Consider the following 21,514-nt stretch of genomic DNA (forward strand, 5'->3'; position numbering starts at 1 on the left):
CTCTCGCCGGTGTCACTCAAACATGGGAGCTGCTGCCAAAGAAACTGTTTTATTGTGTAACTAGCAAAATCTGCCCTGCTAGGGACTGATATCTAGGTATTCTGACTGGAAACAAGAAGAATTTTTCTTGACCAGTGGTTGCCCTGCAGTAAAAGATAAACCACAGCCGGACTTGGTGGCGCCTGCCTGTAATCCCAGCAGCTCAAGAGGCTGAGGCAGGAGGATTTCAAGTTCAAAGCCAACCTCAGTAACTTATTGAGGCCCTAAGAAACTCAGTGAGACTGTGTCACTAAATAAAATATAAGAAAGGGCTGGAGATATGGCTCAGTGGTTGAGTACCCCTGAGTTCAATCCCCAGTACCAAAAAAAAATTAAAAAATAAACCACAGAGCTCCAGAGGAGCTGCTGAGATTATCAGGACCAATGCCTGGGAAAGAACAATATGCAGAACTCAGGGGACACGGGCTCCAAGGTCCCATACTTGGACACCTCTGGCAAGCTGTGTGATCTTGGACTAGCAACTCAGCTTCTTTGGGTTTCCCGGTGCTCCTATTTCTCATGTGTGAGGTTCAAATGAGATTGCGGAAAGCATGGGAAACAATGATTATTATGTAATTGCCCTGCGTGAAGCACTAGACTAAAGCTCTTACAAAAGCGGTGAAATTAGGAGCTGGGAGTATAGCTCAGTAGTAGATTGCTTGCCTACTATGCTCTATAGGCCCTGGGTTCAATCCCAGAGCCAACACAGTAACAAAAGCCAAAACTAGAAAATGCTTCTTATTGTTCCTGTTTTACATAAGAAATTTTAGGCTCCATGAGGTCAAGGCTTAGTGATGTTAGAGTCCAACCGTCTTCTCTTGACTTCGATTTTCTTAAATCACATAATTACGTTGTAAAGTTATAGAGTACCGGATGCGCTGTGCACATAATCCAAGCTACTCGTGAGGCTGAGGCCAAGGTAGGAGGATCACAAGTTCAAGATCAGTTCGGTCAATTAAGCGTGACCCCATCTCAAAACTTAAAAATAAGTAAATAAAAAGGGCTGGAGGTGTAGCCCAGTGGTAGAGCCCCCGGAGTTCAATCATCCCCATCCCAGGGCGCGGGGGAGGTTGGAGAAGCGCTGGATGAACACTGGGGGTAGCCTAGTGCTCTCCTGGGACTCTCGGAGGCGCGGATTCAAGAAAGGTGAGCGCCACTCCCGCGGGAGACCTGGGGCTCCCTCAGCCGATCCAGGATTCTCAAGTCCCTCTCGGACAAGGGCCCGGGATTCCCGGGAGGCTCCGGGGAGCGGGCGGGGCCGGAGGCGGGGCGGCGGCAGGAAGCGGCCCGAGCGGTGCTGGAGCCGCCAGGGCCCGTCGGCCTCCTGAAGCCGCTGGAGGCCGCATCGGGACCCCTTGGGAGTGGCGCGCCCTGAGTACGCCCAGGACGCTGGAGGTAGAGCGCGTGACCGGGGAAGTCAGGACCAGGGTCCCCGGCGCGCCGGGGAGAGGGGCGTGGGTCGGGGCAAGCTGCGACCCGCAGGGTCCCCGGGCGTGCGGCGCCCGCAGCGGGCAGGGGCGGGGCCTCCGCGGCGCCCCTCCTCCTCCGGCCTGGGCCCCGCCCTTGCTCCCGAGCCGGGCGGGGGTCCTCCTCCCGCCCCCGCCCCGGACCTAGAGTCGCCCGCTCCCCCCAGGGTGCCATGGCCTCGCGGCTCCTGCACCGGCTGCGGCACGCCCTGGCCAGCGATGGCCCGGGTGAGGCGGCGGCGGGCCCAGAGGCCGAGCAGTTCCCGGAGACCTCCGAGCTGGAGGACGACGACGCCGAGGGCCTGTCCTCCCGTCTCAGCGGCACCCTCAGCTTTACCAGCGCTGAGGACGACGAGGATGACGAGGACGAGGGCGAGGACGACGAGGAGGTCGGCCCGGACTCGCCGTCGGCCGGGGACAGAACCTCGGGAGAAGACACAGGCAAGTGTGGGAGACAGGCGAGAGACGGGAACGCCGGGGTTAGGTTAGGCCGCCATCCCAGCCCCGGTCCCAAGAGCATCTTGAGCCTCTGAGTTGATCCACCTGACACGCTGACACTTCTTTAAGCGCCTGTCTCTTGGCAGTGTGACCTTGAGAGAGTCACAGCACCCCTTTGATCCAAGATTTCCCTTATGTCAAATGAGAGAGATCACTTCCATCTCAGGGTTTTTAAGCGTATTAAATGCACAGGACCTGGATACAAACGGTAATGATGTGCCAGCGATGTTTGCGGGGAGGAGGGGGCGGGGGGGGGGTGGAGATATTAACTACCCACTGTCAGTCAGGAATGGTGTTTGGTACCAGGTGCCTCTCTGACCCTCAGTTCTCATATCTGGAAAAATGGGGAATAAAGCCTACTTCACTTTGGATGAGTGAAGTCATGGCATGCGGTTTATGTTGACCCTAGGCCCCTTGATATGACTGGTCATGTTCTTGTGCAGAACGGAGCCCCCCACCTGATGGGCAACGAGGCAGTCAACTCCTAACCCGGCAGCTACAGGACTTCTGGAAGAAATCTCGGAACACCCTGGTACCCCAGCGGCTGCTCTTTGAGGTGACCAGCGCTAACGTTGTCAAAGACCCACCCTCCAAGTACGTGGTGAGTGAGGTTCCAGGAACACCTGGGCTGTGAGTCTATCAGTCTGGCCAAGAGAAAGCAAGGAAGACTCGAACTTGATGGAAGTTCTGGTTGTGTAGTTATACATGGCTGCCCTATTTTACAGATGGGAAAACTGAGGCCAGAAAGGGGATGTGACTTGAGCAAGTCCTTGGGCAAATGACTTAGTTTCTCTGAGACTGAGTAAAGTGGGAGACCTGCCTCCTGTCCCAGTTTTGGGACTAAGAGAACTAGTATGTGTGCTTTCTCCTTTCCCCAGGGTTTTTGCAACTGTAGCAAGATACAGACTTAAGAGCCAGTTACACAGGTTAGTGGTTAAGGAAATGTGCTTTGGACCCAGATCAGCCTAGAGTCACAACTCACTTATTGCTACCAGCTATTTGACCTTGGGTGGGCTGTGTGATTTTGACAACCCCCAGTTTACTCGTTAGAGCAATGGGGATAATGCAGAGGATTCGAGCAGGAGTCAAATGAAACAATGCACAAAGAGCCCTCGACATTGTTCCTGGCATTGTGAGGTGCTCAATAAAGCGGTAGCTATTCAGGGTCCACATCCCCAGTCTGAAAATCTGAAATCTGAAATGCTCTGAAATCTGAAACTTTTTGAGTGTCAACATGATGCCACAAGTTAAATGCCACACCTGACAATCAAAATACAGACAAACTAAAAATACTGTATAAAAGCAGACTGAGGGTGTAACTCAGTGATAGAGCGTTTGCCTAGCATGCTCAAGAGACTCTGGGTTCAGGCCCAGCACCACACACACACAAAGGGTAAAACAACCTTTAGGCTATGTGTATAAGGTACATGTGATCTGTAAGTAAATTTTGAATTTAGATTTATGTACTATCCCCAAGATACCTCATTACGTATATAGCAAGATTCCAAAATCCAAAATCTGAAACTCTTCTGGACCCAAGCATTTTGAATCATGTCTAACTATTTAACTGGATTGGAAATGTCGGGCATCTAGGGCCTGCTGTGGCCCCCTCATAACTCAGGTGAATCAATTCTCCAGCACCCACACCATGTGGAATAATCCTACCGTTCTACATGGAATCCTGTGTGGAATGGTCCTTAGGGGCTAGACTTGGGGGGTCTGATAGGGGTTAGGGGGAAGAGTCTGCAGGGGGGCCTTGGGATCTGTTTTCCTTGCTGTGGAGGAGAGAAACTGACATGGAGAGTGAGGTCTGCCAGGTTCTGCTCCCTGTGGAGCCTGACACCCAGCTGCGCTGGCCCTTCCTGACTGCGCGGCTCCCTGCTTCTCACTCCCTCTTCACTACCCTCCTGCACCTCTGACTCAGCAGGAAGGGGGCCCAGAGCCCTGGCCCACATTTGGGCCTCTCCACCCATCTCTGTTGCTCTTAGTAACAAGGGCCACACCCATGGGGTGGCTGTTCCAATTTGAGCAGGGATTGAGTCTGATGATCCAGCCTTTTTGTGTGCGCACACTGGTGACTGAACCCAGGTCTTCCTGCATGCTGAGAATGTGCTCTACCGCTGAGCTACCCCACTGCCCCTGATGATCTAATCTTAAATGGCAAAGGTCCCAGAACTCTGGGGTGAGCAAGGGGTCATACATAGGGAAGGGACACCAAAGATCAGACATCAAGGAGCAGCTCAGAGGTAGGAAGGAATGGAGATGACTCTGGGTACCCATATGGGAAAAAAATAGCAGGATGGCCAACTATTTTGTCCCGGCCTGCGGAGAAGCAAGTCACTTCCTCTGTTCAATGGGCACCCTGAGTTTCTATATAACCTGTGGGGAGGGTGACAAGCACAGGTTTTGGAATCCTGTCAACCTGGGTTGAATGTTAGCTAGGCCATTTGCCAGCTGTGGTAGCTGGGGTAAGTCTTTGAGGCCTTTACCTCCTCTTTGAGCCTGCTTCTTTGCTGACAGAGATAAGGACACCTTTCTTGGAATGCGGTTGTGATTAAATGAAATCATAGAAGGAAAAGTGCTTGGTATAGTACAAGGCCCGGGGTAAGTGTTCAGTTAATGGAACTACTATCATTATTTCCTGTATTGGTGGGACATTATAAGGATTACATAAAATAATGAGTATTTTAAGCCAGCTGGGTGTGGTGGTACATGCCTGAAATCCAAGTGACTCAGGAGGCAAAGGCAGGAAGATTACAAGTTCTAGGCTAGCCTTAGTAACTTACCTGTCTCAATCTACCAAAAAGGGTTGGGGGTGTGTTCAGTGATAAAATTCCCCTGGGTGCAATTCCTAGTACCTAAATAAAATAAAATAAAAAGTACACTGAGAGGGTTGGGATTGTGGCTCAGTAATGGAGTGCTTGCCTAGCATGTACAAGGCACTGGGTTTACTCCTCAGCACGGCATATAAATAAATAAAATAAAGGTCCATTGACAACTAAAAAGATAGTTTTTTAAAAAGTACACTGTGAATTTTCAAGAAAATATAGTAAGCAAAGCTAACTGACCAGGGGTGGCTAGAATATTGGCAGTTTCACACAATAAATTCAAAAGAAAAAGCTGGGTTTGGTGTTAGTATTCCTGCATTAATCCCATTAGTCTCAGTCTATCTTCAGGTTCTCTGGGCTGGGGGGAAGCTTAGTGACCACCTTGTTCAGAGTCTCCCAAGCCTCCATCATTCTGGTGCCACATTGGCCATTCTTGTCCCAGGTAAAATGCTCCTAGCACCATTCTTTGCTTAACGTTTTTCTTTAAATGAACATGTTTTCATAAAATAAGTTTAAAATCCAACCTTACAGCACTTACTCTATGTGAAAATTTTCATTTGCCATAAAGAGAAGCTAACCATAAAAGTAGTGAAAATGGAACCACAGCATTCAATCCTCCCACGTGCTGTTGCCTGAAAAAGGTCCTGACCTGAGAATTGCCTTTTTTCTTTTTAATATATTTTCTAGTTGTAGGTGGACGCAATACCTTCATTTCATTTTTATGTGATGCCAAGGATCAAACCCAGGGCCTCACACATGCTAGCAAGCACTCTACCTCTGAGCCACAACCCCAACCCGAGAATCGCCTTTTAAAAACCAAACTGAAGCCTGGCACGGTAATCCCAGGGACTTAGGAGGCTGAGGCAGAAGGATCAGAAGTTCAAGCTGAAGCCTCAGCAATTTAGGAAGACCCTTAGTAACTTAGTGAGACTGTATCTCAAAATAAAAAGGGCTGGGGGGTGTGGCTCAATGGTAGAACCCCTGGGTTCAACCCCAGTACCAGGAAAAAATAAAAATAAATAAATTAAAAAAAAAAAAAAACTGAGAGCTTCTCAGTTTATAGTCAGAGATTTAAAAAGAAGTCAGGAGTGGTACCACACACCTGCAGTCCCAGTTATTCAAATGCCTGAGGTGGGAGGGTCGCTTGAGCCTAGGAATTTGAGGCCTGCCTGAACAACAAAGGGAGACCCTTTTCTCAGATAAGAAAAATGAAAACAATTAAAAGGGAGGAATCACCTCCCATCTCTGCAGTATAGCTGGAGCTTAGCACCTTTAAAAACTCAGATGTGGTAACATATACCTAAAATCCCAGTGGCTCAGGAGGCTGAGGCAGGAGAATTGCAAGTTTGAGGCCAGCCACAGCAACTTAGAAAGGCCCTAAGCAACTTAGCAAGACCCTGTTTCAAAAAATAAAAAGGGCTGAGGACTTAGCTCAGTAGTAAAGCACCCCTGGGTTTAATCCCTAGGACCAAAAATGAATAAACAAACATATAAAAAGGGCTGGGGATGTAGCTCAGTGAGTTCAATGCCCAGTTACCACCCCACACCAAAAAAAACCCTCATGTACTAACACTTGCACTTGTACCTGACCCAGCACTTCATTCATTAGAGACCAAGGTAGACCCAGAGGTTGATTGCCTTGCCTGTGGTCACAGAGGGAGGAAGGGAGGCTGAGCTGGGATCAGCACTTCAGTCTTGGTCCGGTAAACTCCTGGCCCACTGCTCTTAGAGAAGTCTGAGGCCCTGTCCTCCCTCCGGCTTGGAACAGTCTCACAGCCCTATGAGTGTGGGAGGCGCTGTGTGCACAGCACAGTACTGCTCTCAGCTGCGCCTTAAGTTGGCTCAGGCCCAAGAGATTGGCCTGGGTTTTAACTCACCCCTGGTTTTCCAGAGGGCCATCAGAACTAACTGTCTATGGGAAGAGGGAACTTCCCAGAACGGGGGGTAGGGGCAGCAACCCCAAGCACTGAAGCTCATCTCTGTCTTTCTTTCCCTGTGCTGCCTTGGGCCTGGGTCATTTCAGACAAGCCTCAGGTAAGATGGGAGTGGGCTTCCTAGCCACTGCCCTACCCTTCTGGGCCCAGTCCCAGAGGAAGGGAAGAAGAGGTGGGGGAGCAGAACTGCGGTGGGAGTAGGGAGGGAAGAGGCCTGTGGGCAGTTTGCACCTGCTCTGACACCTGCCCTTCCTGCAGCTCTACACCCTCGCCGTGATGGGTCCAGGGCCACCAGATCGCCAGCCAGCCCAGATCTCTCGTCGCTACTCAGACTTTGAGCGGCTGCACCGAAATCTGCAGCGACAGTTCCGGGGCCCTATGGCTGCCATCTCCTTCCCCCGTAAGCGCCTGCGCCGGAATTTTACCGCAGAGACGATTGCCCGCCGTAGCAGAGCCTTTGAACAGTTTTTGGGCCACCTGCAGGCGGTGCCTGAGCTACGCCATGCCCCAGACCTGCAGGACTTCTTTGTGCTGCCAGAGCTGCAGCGGGCACAGAGCCTCACCTGTACTGGCCTCTATCGTGAGGCCCTGGCACTCTGGGCCAATGCCTGGCAGCTGCAGACCCAGCTGGATGCCCCCTCTGGCCCAGACCGTCCTCTGCTAACCCTGGCTGGGCTGGCTGTGTGCCACCAGGAGCTGGAGGACCCTGTGGAGGCCCGAGCTTGCTGTGAGAAGGCCCTGCAGCTGTTGGGAGACAAGAGCCCCCATACTCTTCTGGCACCCTTTCTAGAGGCCCATGTCCGGCTCTCCTGGCGCCTGGGCCTGGACAAACGCCACTCAGAGGCCCGGCTCCAGGCCCTGCAGGAGGCAGGCCTTACCCCCACACCACCCCCAAGTCTCAAAGAATTGCTCATCAAGGAGGTGCTGGGCTAGCCCTGTCTAGTCTTAAAGCCACTGTGGGGAGAGGGGCTGCCCCAACATTTGCGGGGTGGGAGACTGAAGAGGAGGACATGGAAAGCAGCTAGAAGTCTGCAGGGGATACAGGAGCCCCTAGGAGCTCCACAGACAATTTGCAGTGGACAGAAGAAATTTTGTTGTCGAGCTGGGCTAAGGAGCTTTGGCTGGGGTTGGCACCCAGGGAATGGTACAAGGAGCAAGTCTGACACAGCCCCTCCAGCTTATTCACAGCCCGGACCCGTGGCCCAGGTCAGGATGAACGTGCCTTTTTCCATGGGCCTCCAAACCAGCAAGTCAGCCTGACTGAAGTCTGCAGTTGAGAGCCAGAGGAAGGGCTGTAGCTCTGGCCCAAGGAAATTAAAGGCCAGCCGCTCCAGTGGTGTCAGTCTCTTTATTAGTGTGAGGGGCAGAAGGTCCAGCCCTCCACAGAGCCCCACCTCAAAAATGGTGGTAGAAGGGAGGTCCTTGAAGACCCAGCCAAGCTGGTACCTCTGGCTACAGCTTGCTCTCGGGGACTCGGGGCTTTACTCGGATCACACCTTCCTGGGCACAGGACACAGCCAGGACCCCATCCCGACGCCACAGCCGCCCGTGGACCAGCCCCCGAGAGCCACCTGTGGGTGAGGAGACCGGTGAGAACAGCCTTCTTTGCTCCAGCACAGCCAAATGTCCTTCTTGCAAAGCGTCTGGGCCGGACAAGGCTGCCCCACACAAGGGCAGGCCCAATGTTGTGGCTGCTCTGAGGACTCCTTTCTGAGCCTATTATGGGCAGTCACTGGGGTTCTCCTCCAACAGGAACCCCACCTGACATCAAAAACACTTTCACATGTCCCTGCACTTCTGCAAAAAGATCACTGAGGGAGGAACCCTGAGAAGTCTCCAATAGCTTGGCCAAGCAGATGCTGCACCCCTGGCCACTGTGTTAGGAAACCTGTTAGTTCCTTTTATAATAAACCGTGCAAAGTCCTCCAGACTGGAAATTCATGAGAAACACCAGCACTGCTACCACCAAAGGGAAGACACTTAGGGGAGATGACCTGAGACCAGGAGGTCTGGCCTCCACCCCCTCACTACCTAGAGGCTTTCTCCTTGCTAGCTTTGGGCCCAAGTTCATGTTCATGAATGAGAACTGCTGAGTTCACAGTAGAGAAATGAAATCCCCTTCATTTGTTCCATTTTCCTGACAATGACACTAAAGTCCAAAGAGGCTCGAGAACTTGGCCCCAGGAGCAGGTTAATCCTGAATCCAGGTGTCCTAACGTCAATGTTATATATTTCTTTTCTTTTTCTCTTTTTGCAGTGGTGGGGATTTGAACCCAGAGTCTCAGGCATGTCAGGCAAGTGCTTTACCACTGAGCCACATCCCCAGCCCTCAAGGTGGTTAACCACTAAGATGCCACTGGTACTTGAGAGAACCCCTCTCCTGAGTGTATAGAGTTCCTTAAGTTTTGCCCCTGTTTATAAAGCAGAGCTTTTCTTCGTTTGAAATGTATTTCACTGGAAAGGAAGCCACGGTTCTGAAGCCCCCAACCATAAATCAGCAGAATCACTTAGAAAGCTTATTAAAAATTCAGTTTCCTGGAATTCATCTAAGACCTGCTGAGTCCGAATCTTGGTAGAATTAGAATCTATTTTTAAAAAGCTTCCCCTCAAGTAGCAATCTGATGGATTACCAGGTTTAGACTCCACTGAAATGTGTAGGAAAATCTGTTTAGATGGGGAAACTGAGGTTCACAGAAGAGACACGATTTATCCAAGTTCATACAGAGAATGTGAAATGGTTTGGGGACTAGAACTGAGTCTCTGGGATAAAGTGAATCATATGCCCAGCATGTTACAGAAAGAGTGAGCTGACACTTGCTCACTCTGCTGTTTTGAAGACGAGTATGCTGAAGCCTGGAGGGGCAGGAGGGGAAGTGACCTGTGCAGTCTCCCCCTGGCATTGGGTAGGGCACAGCATCACCCAAGAGAGCAGGATCCCTACCACCCCAAAGTTGGTGCCCTTGTCCCACGTGGCCCCACACTCACCAGCCCAGGGGCTCTCGCACTCATAGAGCATCCAGTGGTCGGCTCGGAAGGGGGCATGGAACCACATAGAGTGGTCCAGTGAGACCATGAAGTGCACTTTATGTTTCCACTGGTGGGGCAGCAGTGCCGTGCCCAGGAAAGCATAGTCTGAGATATAAGCAGCCACGCAGCAGTGCATCTTGATGTCGCCCTCCCCTGCAACAGGTTCCAGCCCCATCAGCCCTGGGCTCCTGGGCTTTACAGCTCAGGACCTGCAGGGAGCTGGGGGAAAAGGGGACTGCCATGCACAGATGTGTAAACCAGTCATTGCACCTGGCCCATGGTACATGTATGCGTCATGAAAGGACAAAGGAGGTGGAAATGGAGGAGGGTGGGGACCAGTGAGGACTAAAATCCGGCCTTCCCAAGCCTCCCACTCTGAATCCTGGAGGGGACATCTTCCAGAGTGCACAAAGGCACCTTATGGTTAGCAGATCTGTAAGCACCTCAGAAAGTTGTCTTGCCTTCCCCAGAAAGGGCCTACGTTGAAATTCCAATGATATCCCCATTCTCCCCATGCAAAGGACTCTGGTGAGCTGAGTCAACTTCCCCCATCATGCAGATAAGGAAACCAGCCCAGAGACGGGAAGTAACATACCCAAGGCCACACAGGGCAAATAAATGGCAGGCCTAGAACCCTGGAGAGTATTTTCCTCCAATCCATGGGTCCTCTTACCAATATAGCCCCGGGCTCGCACCCAGAACATCTGTTTGGGTTCCATTCTCTGCAGCTGGCTCAGGGTGGGTGGATTTACCAGCTTGATCTCAATGGGCACCTCCTGGGCAGCAATTCGGTTCAGCCCCACTCGGTACTTCTCTTTGAGGTCAGGGTCCCTGAAAGTAAAGGGAAGAGGGGCAGGAAGACCCAAGGAGAGTGGGAGCTCCTCATCTATGCTGTCTCTTCTGATACCCCTCATGCTTCCAACAGGAACTCCTGATCCCCAAGGGCTCCCTTTCTCAAGTGGTAGGCTGGGGCTGGGGAGATAGCTCAGTCGGTAGAGTGCTTGCCTTGCAAGCACAAGGCCCTGGGTTCGATCCCCAGCACCACAAAAAAAAAAAAAAAAAAAGTGGTAGGCTGGATCCCTTCCCTGCAACTTAAGAGTCATGTGGCTATGTGCCAGTTAGTAATCTCTCTGAGTCTATCTCCTTATCTGCGAATGTGAATGGTAGTTACCTTTCATAGTGAATGCTGGGGGAAAAAAAAATGAGATGATGCATCTAAAACCAGCACATCACTGTAGCAAGGCCACACCCTTGGAGACAGAATTCCAAGCGGTGCACATACAACTCATTCCTCACAATAACCTCCTGAGACAGTACCACATTCACTCCTATTTGATAAATGAATAAGCACAGAGAACCCACATAACTCACTCAGAGTGGAGAAGGCAGGATCTGAACTCAAGCAGGCTGGCTCCACAGCCCATACGCTTAACTCAAGTCACCTAACCCTGAACAGCAGGGAGCCTCATGTCCCTTGGGAGAGATGCCCATTTCCAGGGACATCACTTCAGCACAGCAACAACTGCCATCAGTGCTCCTCACAGGCTTGCCACATTTACCTGTTCTCTGGGCGCTCTCCGGCAGAACCTTCAGGGATGAAGGAATGTTTACCTGTGCTGTCCACTCTGATAGCCACTTGCTACAGGTGATTACTGAGTGCTTGAATCTGGCTATGATAACTGAGGAACAGACTTGTCACTTCCTTCTTAGTTGATTTAATATAGCCACACGTGGCTAGTGGCTACCTTACTGAAGAGCATGACTCTAAATTCAGGGTCCTTTAACAATGTCTTCCTTTATTTCAGCAAACATTTGTTGAGTTCCAACCACACACCAGGTCTCCGGCTTACTCCTTTCTAATACGAGAGGTACAAACACAATTTATCACTCCTGACATGCCTTATGTCTTGTACCTTATTTAATCCTCACAGCAGTCGCATGAGGTAGGGATTATGATTAGCACCATTTTATAACTGAGGGTACAGGCCCAGAGTGAGCAAACAGCTTGCCCAAAGTCATAACTACTAGAGACAGAGTCTAGATGTGAATTCTGGCCATTAGGCTCCCAAGCCCCAATCCATCCCACACCTACTCCCCTGTCATGCGGCTGGGAAGCAGGGGCACAAAAATGACCATTCTCATTTTTTAGATAAAGAAGTTAGGGCCTCTGTTCCCACAGTAAGTGAGAATCAACAGGCACAGCCCTGGCCAGAATCCATGTGTCCTGTGTCTGGACCCAGAGTTCTTTCCATGCACCAGCCTTTTTCAAACTTTACTGACTATGCTCCAAATGAGAAATATACTTTACCAAGTGGATAGTCAAAATATATAACATGCACTAAAGCAAAGGTAGTGACCAAGGAGTGAGCCATAGCTCTGCACCAGGGCTGTAGAGGACACTCCCCATTACCAGGCATTAACCCCAGAGCTGCTGAATCAAGCCCCTGAAGGGGAAGAGAGACCACTTGGGGGACTGGAGAAGAGGTTATTTACCAAGTGGTGAAGTACTTCAATGTTTTAACAACCAGGAAAGCTGTAACAGTGCCTGCACTCACTGAGAGTAGGCTCGGTGTTTTATGTCACGACCCAACACACACAGGCTCATCTGTTCACACAAACCAGAAACACAAACAATGGGAAAAGTGTCACAAAAGGATTCTTCCCCTCATTACATACATTACACTCCAATATCTTTTAGGTTGGTTGGTTGGTTGGTTTTGCTACTAGGAATTGAACCCATTAAGCTTTACCACTGAACTACATTCCCAGTTCTTTTTATTTTGAGACAGGGTCTTGCTAAGTTGCTGAGGCTGGCCTTGAACTTATGATCCTCTTGCCTTAGTCACCCTAGTGCTGTGTGAGTCACCATGCCTGGCTCTGGTTTAATAATAATAAAAATAATTATGTGTGTGTGTGTGTGTGTGTGTGTGTGTAGAGAGAGAGAGAAAGAGGGAGAGAGAGAGAGAAGGAGTTGGCTTTGGCACTGGGAATTCAATCTGCATGCTAGGCATGCACTCTGGCAGCTGAGCAACACCCCAAGTCCCTCTAGTTTTTATGTTTAAATGCATGGTCAGGACTCACTAAAGGAACTCATGACCCACTAACAGGTGCAACAGTTTGAAAACACGTCCCTGAGTCTCCAGGTCTCCCACCTTAAATACTGGTCAATGAGGGCCTGGTGGTCAAGCAGCTCCTCTGGTGGCGGCACAGCGGGCATGGAGAACTGGTGCTGCACAGGGCTGGGCTGGGTCTGCTGGAAGGAGGCCTGGAAGATGAAGATGGGCTTGCCATGCTGCACAGCCTTCACGGAGCGCACCGAGAAGCTTGACCCCGTTCGTGTCCGCTCCACTTGGTACAGCACGGGCACCTTTGGATCTCCTACAGAAGGCACAAAGGACACAAGTAAGCCCCGAGTAAGCTCTGTGAGTCTTGTCATGGTCCCAAGACAGTCACCTCTGTTCTGTTTGTCCTCCATTCTGTTCTTCTTGGAAGCTACTGACTCAGGCCCTGTCATCAGGCTGCTCCCTGTGCAGGGGGCGCTCCTCCCTACCAACAGCACAGAACACAGGGACTGCTGGATTTCCTGCTTTCGGATATTGGCTTTGCCACTCCCCAGCTCTGTGACCCTGGAAAAGCCATTTAACTTCTCTGAGCAATATAATCATTTGTAAAATGGGGATTATCATAGTGCTCATACCTCAGATTTTAATAAGAATTAAGTGAGTTAATAGTTGTAAAGCATTCAGAATAATATCTGGCACATGGTAAATGCTCTTTAAAAGTGTTTGTTAAATAAATACTTCCAGCTTTTGTCTTGACACATCCTTGCCTAGAATCTTGTCATGAGTCTTAAACCATTCTTCTAGATTTCAGGTCAAGAAACCTGACCCGTTGCTTATTTTTCTGGTTTTCTTTTGTGTTGGGGGGAGGGAGTTGAGGATCCACCCAGGGTCTAGAATATGCTGGCAAGCACCCTATCATTAAGCTACACCCATGAGCTCCCCATCTCCCCATTTTACTTATTTATTGGAACTGGGGATTGAACCCAAGGGCACTTAACCACTGAGCCACATCCCTAACCGCCCCTTTTTGTATTTTATTTAGAGGCAGGCTCTCGCTAACTTGCTTAGGGCCTCAACTAACTTGTTTATGGCTTTGCTAAATTGCTGAGGCTGGCTTTGAACTGGCAATCCTCCTGCCTCAGCCTCCCCAGCCACCGGGATTACAGATGTGCACCACTATCCCCATTTTTATTTTGAGACAGGGTCTTGCTAACTTGACCAGGCTGGTCTTGAATTTGTAATCATCCTTCTTCACACTCCCAAGTAGCTGTGATTACCAGAGTGTGCCACCAAGCCCAGATCTTTTCTTTTCTTTTTGAGAACGCGCAAAGGCTATTTATTCAGAGCATGATACAGCAGTAAGTCAGCCACCATCACTTGCTTTCAGCAGAAACTCAAAGGAAGGCAGAGGTGTGGGGAAACTCTAAAGTGAAAAAAAGGAAACATGTTGGGTGTGCCCTGATTGGAGGCTGTTGGTATGGGGAAGCTGTATGTGGGCAAATTAGAAGTGGAACATTTCATGTTTTTGGTTAGGGGTCCATATTTGGCTTTCTCCAGTTGATCCCAAGTTGGGAAACAGGTAAAAATTAGGGAAGCTGTCACTTATTCATCAAGTCTTGGCTGTTTGGTGCTGATATTTGCTTTCTGGTCTGGTCACTAGAGTGGTCTGTCTTCCTCCAGGTCTGATTGGCAAACAGTAGGTTAGCTTCTTGTTTTTTTTTGTTTGTTTGTTTGTTTGTTTGGTTTGGTTTGGTGCTGGGGATAGAACCCAGAGGTGCTTTATCACTGAGCCACATACCTAGCCCTTTTTTCTTTTTTCTTTCGAGACAGGTCTCGTTAAATTGCTTAGGGCCTTGCCACATTGCTGAGCGTGGCCTCAAACTGGGGATTCTCCTGTCTCAGCCTCCTGAGTCACTGGGATTATAGGCATGAGTTACCATGCCTGGTAGTAGGTTGATTTCTTACACTGGTTGCTGCTTCTTGTGGATCAGAAATCAGAGTTCTATTTTGTATAAGGTCTGGCCATTGTTTGTATATTCAGTCTCACTCAGGAAAGACCTGTTGTCAGTCAGTCATACCATCCCTCATGTAAATGGAAGTCACTTGGTCCTTCTCCTGATGTCTGTGCTTCAATGCAGAGTGGAAGGCACTGGCTTAAGGAGAAATTTTAGGGACAGACTACCATCCTACTCTCCCTAAAGTCCCTCACTTTCTCTGAGTCAAGCTTACCTTGGGGAATGCTGACGTGTGGGTCAGCAGACATCTTGGGAAGCTTTTCAACTTCCAGATGAAAGAGGCAGATCTGAGCAGTCTTGCCTTCTGCACCCCAGTCTGACGCCAAATCAACCAGGCATTGGGGCTCACTCAACAGCAACAAATATCACTGAAGCCTGCCTGGTTCGCCTGGCTGACTGCTATCAGGCATTGCCATGGGGGCACTTTTTTTTGTACCAGGAATTGAATCAGGGGTGCCTAATCACTGAGTACCCAGCCCTTTTTATTTGTTTTGGTGGTACTGGAGATTGAACTCAGGGGCACTCAACCACTGAACTACATTCTCAGCTCTGTTTTGTATTTTATTTAGAGATAGGGTCTCACTGAGTTGCTTAGCGCCTCACTTTTGCTGAGGCTGGTTTTGAAGTCCAGATCCTCCTGCCTCAGCCTCCCGAGCCGCTGGGATTACAGAAATGTGCCACTGCCCCACCCCCACCCCACATAGGGGTGCTTTTATCAGAATAGTAGCTCCTCAAGATCAAAGGCCTTTGAGGAATGTTTACCAAGAGTCCAGATGCTAGATAGAGATCCATGTGCAGTCTGACTTCAGGGACTGGGAAGGAAGTCCCTCTGCCTACCACTGCACCCTGGGGTGCAGCTAAAATGCACATTCCCTTAGGAGGCTCACAGAACTTTCAGCACTGTGACTGATCTTTCAGTATGAATTCCAGGCCTAATCTTGGACATTCCTATTGGACCAGATCGTGGAGCATACTGAAGAAAGGAAGGCAATGGTTATGGACTAAGTGGGACATGCCAGGCAGCATTAGGTAAGAGGCTGTTTGTGTGTTGGTCTCACAGTGGCGATGCAAAATGGGTCTTATCCCCATTGAATAGAAAAGGAAACAAATGCTTTAAAATACAAATTTCTGAAATACAGTAATATTCATTTGTTTACCTATTGTCTATAGTTGCTTTCAACCACAGAACCCAAAATATTTACCAGCTGGCCCTTTTTAGAATATTTACTGACTCCTGCTCTGGATTCTCCAAGGTCTAAGTTTATACTGTCAAATGACCGCTGTACATTATTTTACCTCTGTAGAGAAAAACTAAATAAAACAAAACCCAACTGATGAACATGCTTTTAGAAAAAGAATTGCTATGATACATGATCAAGAAACCCCAGCCTGCCATCCTTTATTTAAAAATATAATTGAAGCCAGGTGCAGTAGCTCATGCCTATAATCCCAGCAGCTAGGGCAGGAGGATCACGAGTTCAAAGCCAGCCTCAACAAAAGTGAGGTACTAAGCAACTCAGTGCAACCCCGTCTCTAAATAAAACATAAAATAGGGCTAGGGATATGGTTCAGTAGTCGAGTACCCCTGAGTTCAATCCCCTGTACCCTCCCCCCTAAAAAACCACTGAAACATTAAAAAAAATTTTTTTAATTGTAGATATACAACAATACCATTGTTTTATCTTTAGCTATTTTTATGTGGTGCTGAGGATTGAACCTAGTGCCTTACGTGTGCTAGGCAGGTGCTCTACCACTGAACTACAACCCCCACCCCTTGAAACACTGATTATATTTTACTTATCCAGTAGAGGGGTCACATCATAAACTGATAAGAAAGCTTCCCCTTTTGTCTTGCAGCTTATTGTTACGTAAAACTATAACAATAAGCCTTAGCCCTAGCCTGTTTTTTTTGTTGTTGTTGTTGTTGTTGTTTGTTTTGGTCTTGGTTTTGGTACTGGCAGTACTGGTAACTGAACCCAGGGGTGCTCTATCAGTGTGCTACCTACCCAGCACTTACTTTGAGACAAGGTCTCACTAACATGCCCAGACTGGCCTCAAACTTGCAATCCTCCTGCCTCAGCCTCTAGAGTCACTGGAATTACAGGCATGTGCTACCAAGCCCAGTTTCGTGTTTATTTTTAAACAAACACTACAGAAGGTCACTGTTTTGGACTAGGTTCTCATACGGGGCCCCAACAGACCAGACTAAAATTCTAAATGGAGAATATATATATATTTAAAAAATGAAAAATAACCAAAAGGAAAAAAAAATCTAAATGGAGTCACTCTTGCTGAAGTTCCAAGTTACCAAAAACAAAATTAAGCTGTTCATCTGATTTTCAAAGAAACCAGAAGTAAAAGAGAGCCAGATTTCCCAAACAAGTCAGTTTCAATTTGCATAAAAGTTCCCTTAATCCACTTACAGAGAAAAGGTAACCTGAGGTTAACCAAAAAGTTATTTTCCTGCCAGGTGTGGTAGCACAGGTCCATCATCCCAGATATTAGAAACTGAGGCAGGAAGATCACAAGCTCAAGGCTAACCTCAGCAACTTAGTGAGGCTTTTAGCAACAGGGTGAGATTCTGTCTCAAAATAACTAAAAAGGGGCTGGGTACTGCGTCGCCCACCTGGAATCCCAGCAGCTCAAGAATCTGAAGCAGGAGATCACAGGTTCAAAGACAGCCTCAGTACTTAGCGAGGCCCTGTCTCAAAAAATAAAAAAGGCTGAAGATGTGGCTCAGTGGTTAAGCGTCCCTGGGTTCAATCCCTGGGGTACACACACACACACAAAAAAAAAAAAAAAAAAAAAAAAAAAACACCCAAAAAACTAAAAAAGGGATGTAGCTCGGTAAAGTGTCCCTGTGTTCAATCCCTAGTATTAAAAAAAAAAAGAAGAAAAGTCCACCATTTAAATAAGTTATTTTTCTATTGCTATTTCCCTGTTCATACCTTACAAGGAAAGTAACTTTTTTTTTTTTTTTTTTTTTTTTGCACATTGGGGATGGAACCCAGGGCCTTAGACAAGTGCTCTACCACGGAGCTACACCTCCAGCCCCAAGGAAAGTAGCTTTGAAATGACCAATGTGCTTTTTATTCTTTGTGTCTCTTCTTCACCCTTAAAAAAAAACAAAAAACAAAAAACTATATATATATATATATATATATATATATATATATATATATATATAGTTGTTGATGGACCTTTTAGTCATTTATTTATATGCAGTGCTGAGAATCAAACCCAGTGCTTCACACACATTTGAGGCAAGTGCTCTACCACTGAGCCACAACCCCAGCCCCTCTTCAGCCTTTCTAGGTCTATAAAACCAGTCTCTGCTCAGCTCATTGGAGCACTCTTTCAGTTTTATGGAATGAAATATTGGCTGATTCTAGAATCAAAATAAAAAGCTTGAGGCAGGAGGATCACAAGTTCAAGACCAACCGCAGCAACTTAGTGAGACCCTCTCTCAAAATGAAAAATAGAAAGGTCTGTCTGGTAAAATGTGGAAAGAGAAAAAGAAAAAAGAAAGAAAAAAAAAGGACTGGCAATGTGCCTTAGTGGTAAAGCATTCCTGGGTTCAATTCCCAGTACTGAGGAAAGAAAGAAAAGACATTGATTAAAAGGACTAAAGAAGATAATGTACATGGCTATGCTCTATATCATGCATATTTAAATTACTCCCATAAGTTCATTATCAAGAAATAATGATAGTTATTAGTTATGGAAAATTGGCAACATGCCAAGCCCTGCACTAGATATTTACCTGCCATGACTCAGAATTCATCACAGAGAGATTCAGAGAGTTCAAGTATTGCCCCCATCCACAAAACAAAACAGTCAGGTATTTCTCTAGGCTAGAAGGACTACAATATAAAAAGGCTGGCACTTCTGGAGCTTACAATCAAATTGAAGTAATTAAATACATATTTACTCACAGCTAGCACAAAGTGAGAACTAGGCTGGGCCTGAGGGAAATATTCAAATACTTTATAGCTATGACTATCTGGGAGGGACAAGCAAGAAAAGGTTAAGAAAATGAGGGACCAGGTAAAAGTGTATACTGTACCACTGAACTACATCCCTGTCCCCTTTTTTTATTTAAGTTTGAGACAGGGTCTCAGAAAATTGCTGAGGCAATCCTCCTGCTTCAACCTCCCTAGTGGCTGGGATTACAGGCAGGCATGTACCACCATGCTCAGCACATATTGTAAAATTTGACAAAATCTTCTCAGCTAGTGGGTTTATGCTGAAGATAATGGTACTTGAAACGGGTAAACTGAGACGGGGAAAGAAGAAAAGTAAGATTTTTGTTGTTGAGCGTTTTTTAGAGAGCATGGATTTTTAATTACTCTCCCTCATTTGACCCCACAGAGGTCATACCACTAAAGTACCTGAGCTCTCATCCCTCCCCCATTTCACAGGTGAAATACACCAAGCCTCAGGGGAGGGAGGTAATCTCACCGAAGGTCACATTGCAAATTATTGCAAAACTGAAGTGGCCCTAGATCTCTCAACTGTTCAGACTGATGATCTCTCTTCTCCACCCTTCTCCAACTCAAGCTGCCTGCTGCCAATCCTCTAGCAAAGGTTAAAACACTTTTCTGAGATTGTAGCACAGTCTTGGCATTAGAAGGTGTATAAAAAACGAAAAACAAAAGACCCCTGGGAGCAGTTAAGCAACAAAGTCTTGTGTCATCAGGAACCAAAGAACAAGTACCCAGTGAGTCTCAGAGGGTGTGAGGTTCAAGGTTCTTTCTTGGCCCCAGACCTAGTTCCTCTCTAGGCAAGGGGTTGTTTCTCTCTTCCCCCTCCTCCTTTCCCTTCTCTCATTTCCCCCATCTCTTACCCTTTCTCTTCAGTCAGCCCCCAAAGCCAGAGAGAAGTGTCTGCTGGATCACCAGGGCTGAGTGGGAGGCAAGACCAGGGTGCTGGGATTTACCTGCCCGAACAAAGTAGCAGTGCAGGGAGTGTACGTGGACGTCTTCACTCACAGACTTGGCGGCAGCCACCAGGGCCTGGCCCACGATCTGACCCCCAAAGAGCCGCTGGGTGGTGGGAACCCAGTAATGCCTTCCTCTGTGGGGAGAGGAGGAAAGTGGGAAAGACTTGAAGGCTGTGCCAAATTCTGTGGGACTCTGATGAGCCTCTAGTGCAGGATCTCTTATCCTTATTGGGGTTTAAAGAATCTGCTGAAAGCCATGAACTCTTCCCCCAGGTAAATACCTTCACCTCACTGTATAAAATTTCACAGCCTTTATGACCACCCAAATCCTTCTGTGGACTCTAGCTATGGGTGATGAAATGACTCCCTTACTTTACACTAAGAGAATAGGAATCAGAAGTTGAAAGTGATATGAACACTTTCGAAGAGTTTATCCCAAGCCTGGGCCTTTTGATCTCACATCTAGTGTTTCTTTCAAACCAGGGTAAGGCAGAAGTCTCTCAGGGCCTTGAATGGACCAAAATGAACCCCAAGAGCTGAGCAGGGGGTGGGCTGTATTAAGGTCTGCCACTTACACCCCCAAATACAACAGCCTATTACTTCCAATATCTAGATTCAGAACTAGGATCTGAAGGGCCCTCAGAGGCATCAAGTCTATGTCTCTTAGGCTGTAAAATTTTATACAGACAAGGATACTGTGATCTGGCCCCAGAAGTGAAAAGGCCTGGCTGGGCCCTAGAAGTAAAAAGATTTATTCAGTATAGGAGGCCCATGGCTTGTGGAGCCTAAAGTCTCCCCCTATCCAGCCTGAGTTTATCATTTTCCATAAACAGCACTGCAAATAAAGCTCCCCCCCACAACAAGTGAATTATAATTCCTTAAGTGGGAAGGAAGGGAGATCAAAGACAGCTTCCAATAAAGCCTGTGGGAGCTTTGGTGGTCAAAGCTGTTATAAAACCCTGAGACTGTCACTAACTTCAGTGATGCTCGGAAGGAAACTCAGGCCTCAGAATGAGTAATGAGCTACCAGACCCCAGCAAATGGTGCTGGGGATGGGGTATGTGAAAGGAAAAGAGTAGCGAGTTCGCAGGGAGCTGTGTATAGGTTTTAGGCCTGATCAGCTGTGTGCCCTTGGGCGAATCACTGCCCACTCTGGACTGGCTCGCCCAGTGGAGGGTCTGGGCAGGCGGGCGAATAGGGTATCTCAGTCCCCATTTTATGTGCCCAGACCGCCAAGACCTCCTAGTTGTCAGCGAGGCCAGCTGTCAGGGACAAGTTCTCTCCTAACGGCAGATCTCGGACCTCGCACAAAGCCCGTTCTATTCCCGGAGCTGGGGGCCATGCGGTGGCGACAGTTGAGATCAGGAGTCTCGGTCCTAAAGGAGGGATGCGGAGCAGGTGCGGCCAGCTACCTGAAGAGATCCTCGTCCAGCGGCTCGAGGCTGAGCACGCTGGTGACCAGGACGCTACGGAGGTCCCCAGAGGGATCGCCGCTGTCGCCACTGCCCTGCCCATCGTCCAGGACCTGCGGGGACGACATCTTGTTTCCTTGCCGCGGGCCGGGACACTACTCTGGGCAGGACACACGGAGATCTACATAGGATCCCGGCGCTTCCGGCAGATTGCTTTCGCTACCGGAAGTCCCCTGTAGAGTCCTGAGATTGGGTGCAGGTTTTGATTGGTCAGAGTTCCTGTCAATTGTC

The 21,514-nt window shown here is 48.4% G+C and overlaps 3 protein-coding genes across 8 annotated transcripts in view; 2 read left to right on the plus strand and 1 right to left on the minus strand.

Moving 5' to 3' along the window:
- The first annotated feature begins 1,314 nt into the window (after nucleotides 1-1,314).
- Nucleotides 1,315-8,688, plus strand: SNX21 (sorting nexin family member 21). 4 transcript variants are annotated; one of them, XM_079126969.1, is made up of 4 exons: nucleotides 1,315-1,434; nucleotides 1,673-1,946; nucleotides 2,447-2,604; nucleotides 7,024-8,688. In XM_079126969.1, exons 2-4 carry the CDS (start codon nucleotides 1,679-1,681, stop codon nucleotides 7,696-7,698), a joined length of 1,101 nt encoding a protein of 366 aa, XP_078983095.1. In that variant the 5' UTR covers nucleotides 1,315-1,434; nucleotides 1,673-1,678; the 3' UTR covers nucleotides 7,699-8,688. The 4 variants fall into 4 exon arrangements, with proteins under 4 accessions (XP_078983095.1, XP_078983097.1, XP_078983098.1 ...); XM_079126971.1 differs by lacking the exons at nucleotides 1,315-1,434; nucleotides 1,673-1,946 and having other exon boundaries at nucleotides 2,457-2,597; XM_079126972.1 differs by lacking the exons at nucleotides 1,315-1,434; nucleotides 1,673-1,946 and having other exon boundaries at nucleotides 2,466-2,608.
- The window catches only part of ZSWIM1 (zinc finger SWIM-type containing 1), a 43,203-nt gene continuing 24,154 nt past the window's right edge, over nucleotides 2,466-21,514 (plus strand). Inside the window, exon 1 of one of the 2 annotated variants that reach the window (XM_079126967.1) lies at nucleotides 2,466-2,604. The gene's annotated coding sequence lies outside the window, so the exon portion shown is untranslated. The remainder of the gene's footprint in view (nucleotides 2,605-21,514) is intronic. The other variant, XM_079126968.1, reaches the window with a different exon arrangement.
- Nucleotides 8,100-21,414, minus strand: ACOT8 (acyl-CoA thioesterase 8). Of its 2 annotated transcripts, none has more exons than XM_079126974.1 (6): nucleotides 21,224-21,414; nucleotides 19,809-19,945; nucleotides 12,945-13,170; nucleotides 10,466-10,623; nucleotides 9,848-9,945; nucleotides 8,100-8,336 (listed from the first exon to the last, which is right to left on the minus strand). In XM_079126974.1, the coding sequence occupies exons 1-6, from the start codon at nucleotides 21,349-21,351 to the stop codon at nucleotides 8,256-8,258; spliced, it is 828 nt and encodes a 275-aa protein (XP_078983100.1). In that variant the 5' UTR covers nucleotides 21,352-21,414; the 3' UTR covers nucleotides 8,100-8,255. The 2 variants fall into 2 exon arrangements, with proteins under 2 accessions (XP_078983100.1, XP_078983099.1); XM_079126973.1 differs by having other exon boundaries at nucleotides 9,751-9,945; nucleotides 21,224-21,407.

This window comes from Sciurus vulgaris, assembly GCF_902686455.1.
Source record: "Sciurus vulgaris genome assembly, chromosome: 2".
In the NCBI taxonomy this organism is placed as follows: domain Eukaryota; kingdom Metazoa; phylum Chordata; class Mammalia; order Rodentia; family Sciuridae; genus Sciurus; species Sciurus vulgaris.

What these genes read in the sequence shown, in the direction of transcription:
- SNX21 (XM_079126969.1), top strand. Translation starts at nt 1,679, where the DNA reads ATGGCCTCGCGGCTCCTGCACCGGCTGCGGCACGCCCTGGCCAGCGAT. An exon ending in AACCTCGGGAGAAGACACAG is followed by an intron (nt 1,947 to 2,446) that starts GCAAGTGTGGGA and finishes GTTCTTGTGCAG; the next exon opens with AACGGAGCCCCCCACCTGAT. An exon ending in ACCCACCCTCCAAGTACGTG is followed by an intron (nt 2,605 to 7,023) that starts GTGAGTGAGGTT and finishes CCCTTCCTGCAG; the next exon opens with CTCTACACCCTCGCCGTGAT.
- ACOT8 (XM_079126973.1), bottom strand. Translation starts at nt 21,351, where the DNA reads ATGTCGTCCCCGCAGGTCCTGGACGATGGGCAGGGCAGTGGCGACAGC. An exon ending in CTGCTACTTTGTTCGGGCAG is followed by an intron (nt 13,171 to 19,808) that starts GTAAATCCCAGC and finishes TGCCTTCTGTAG; the next exon opens with GAGATCCAAAGGTGCCCGTG. An exon ending in GTGCGAGAGCCCCTGGGCTG is followed by an intron (nt 8,337 to 9,750) that starts GTGAGTGTGGGG and finishes CCTCACCCACAG; the next exon opens with GTGGCTCTCGGGGGCTGGTC.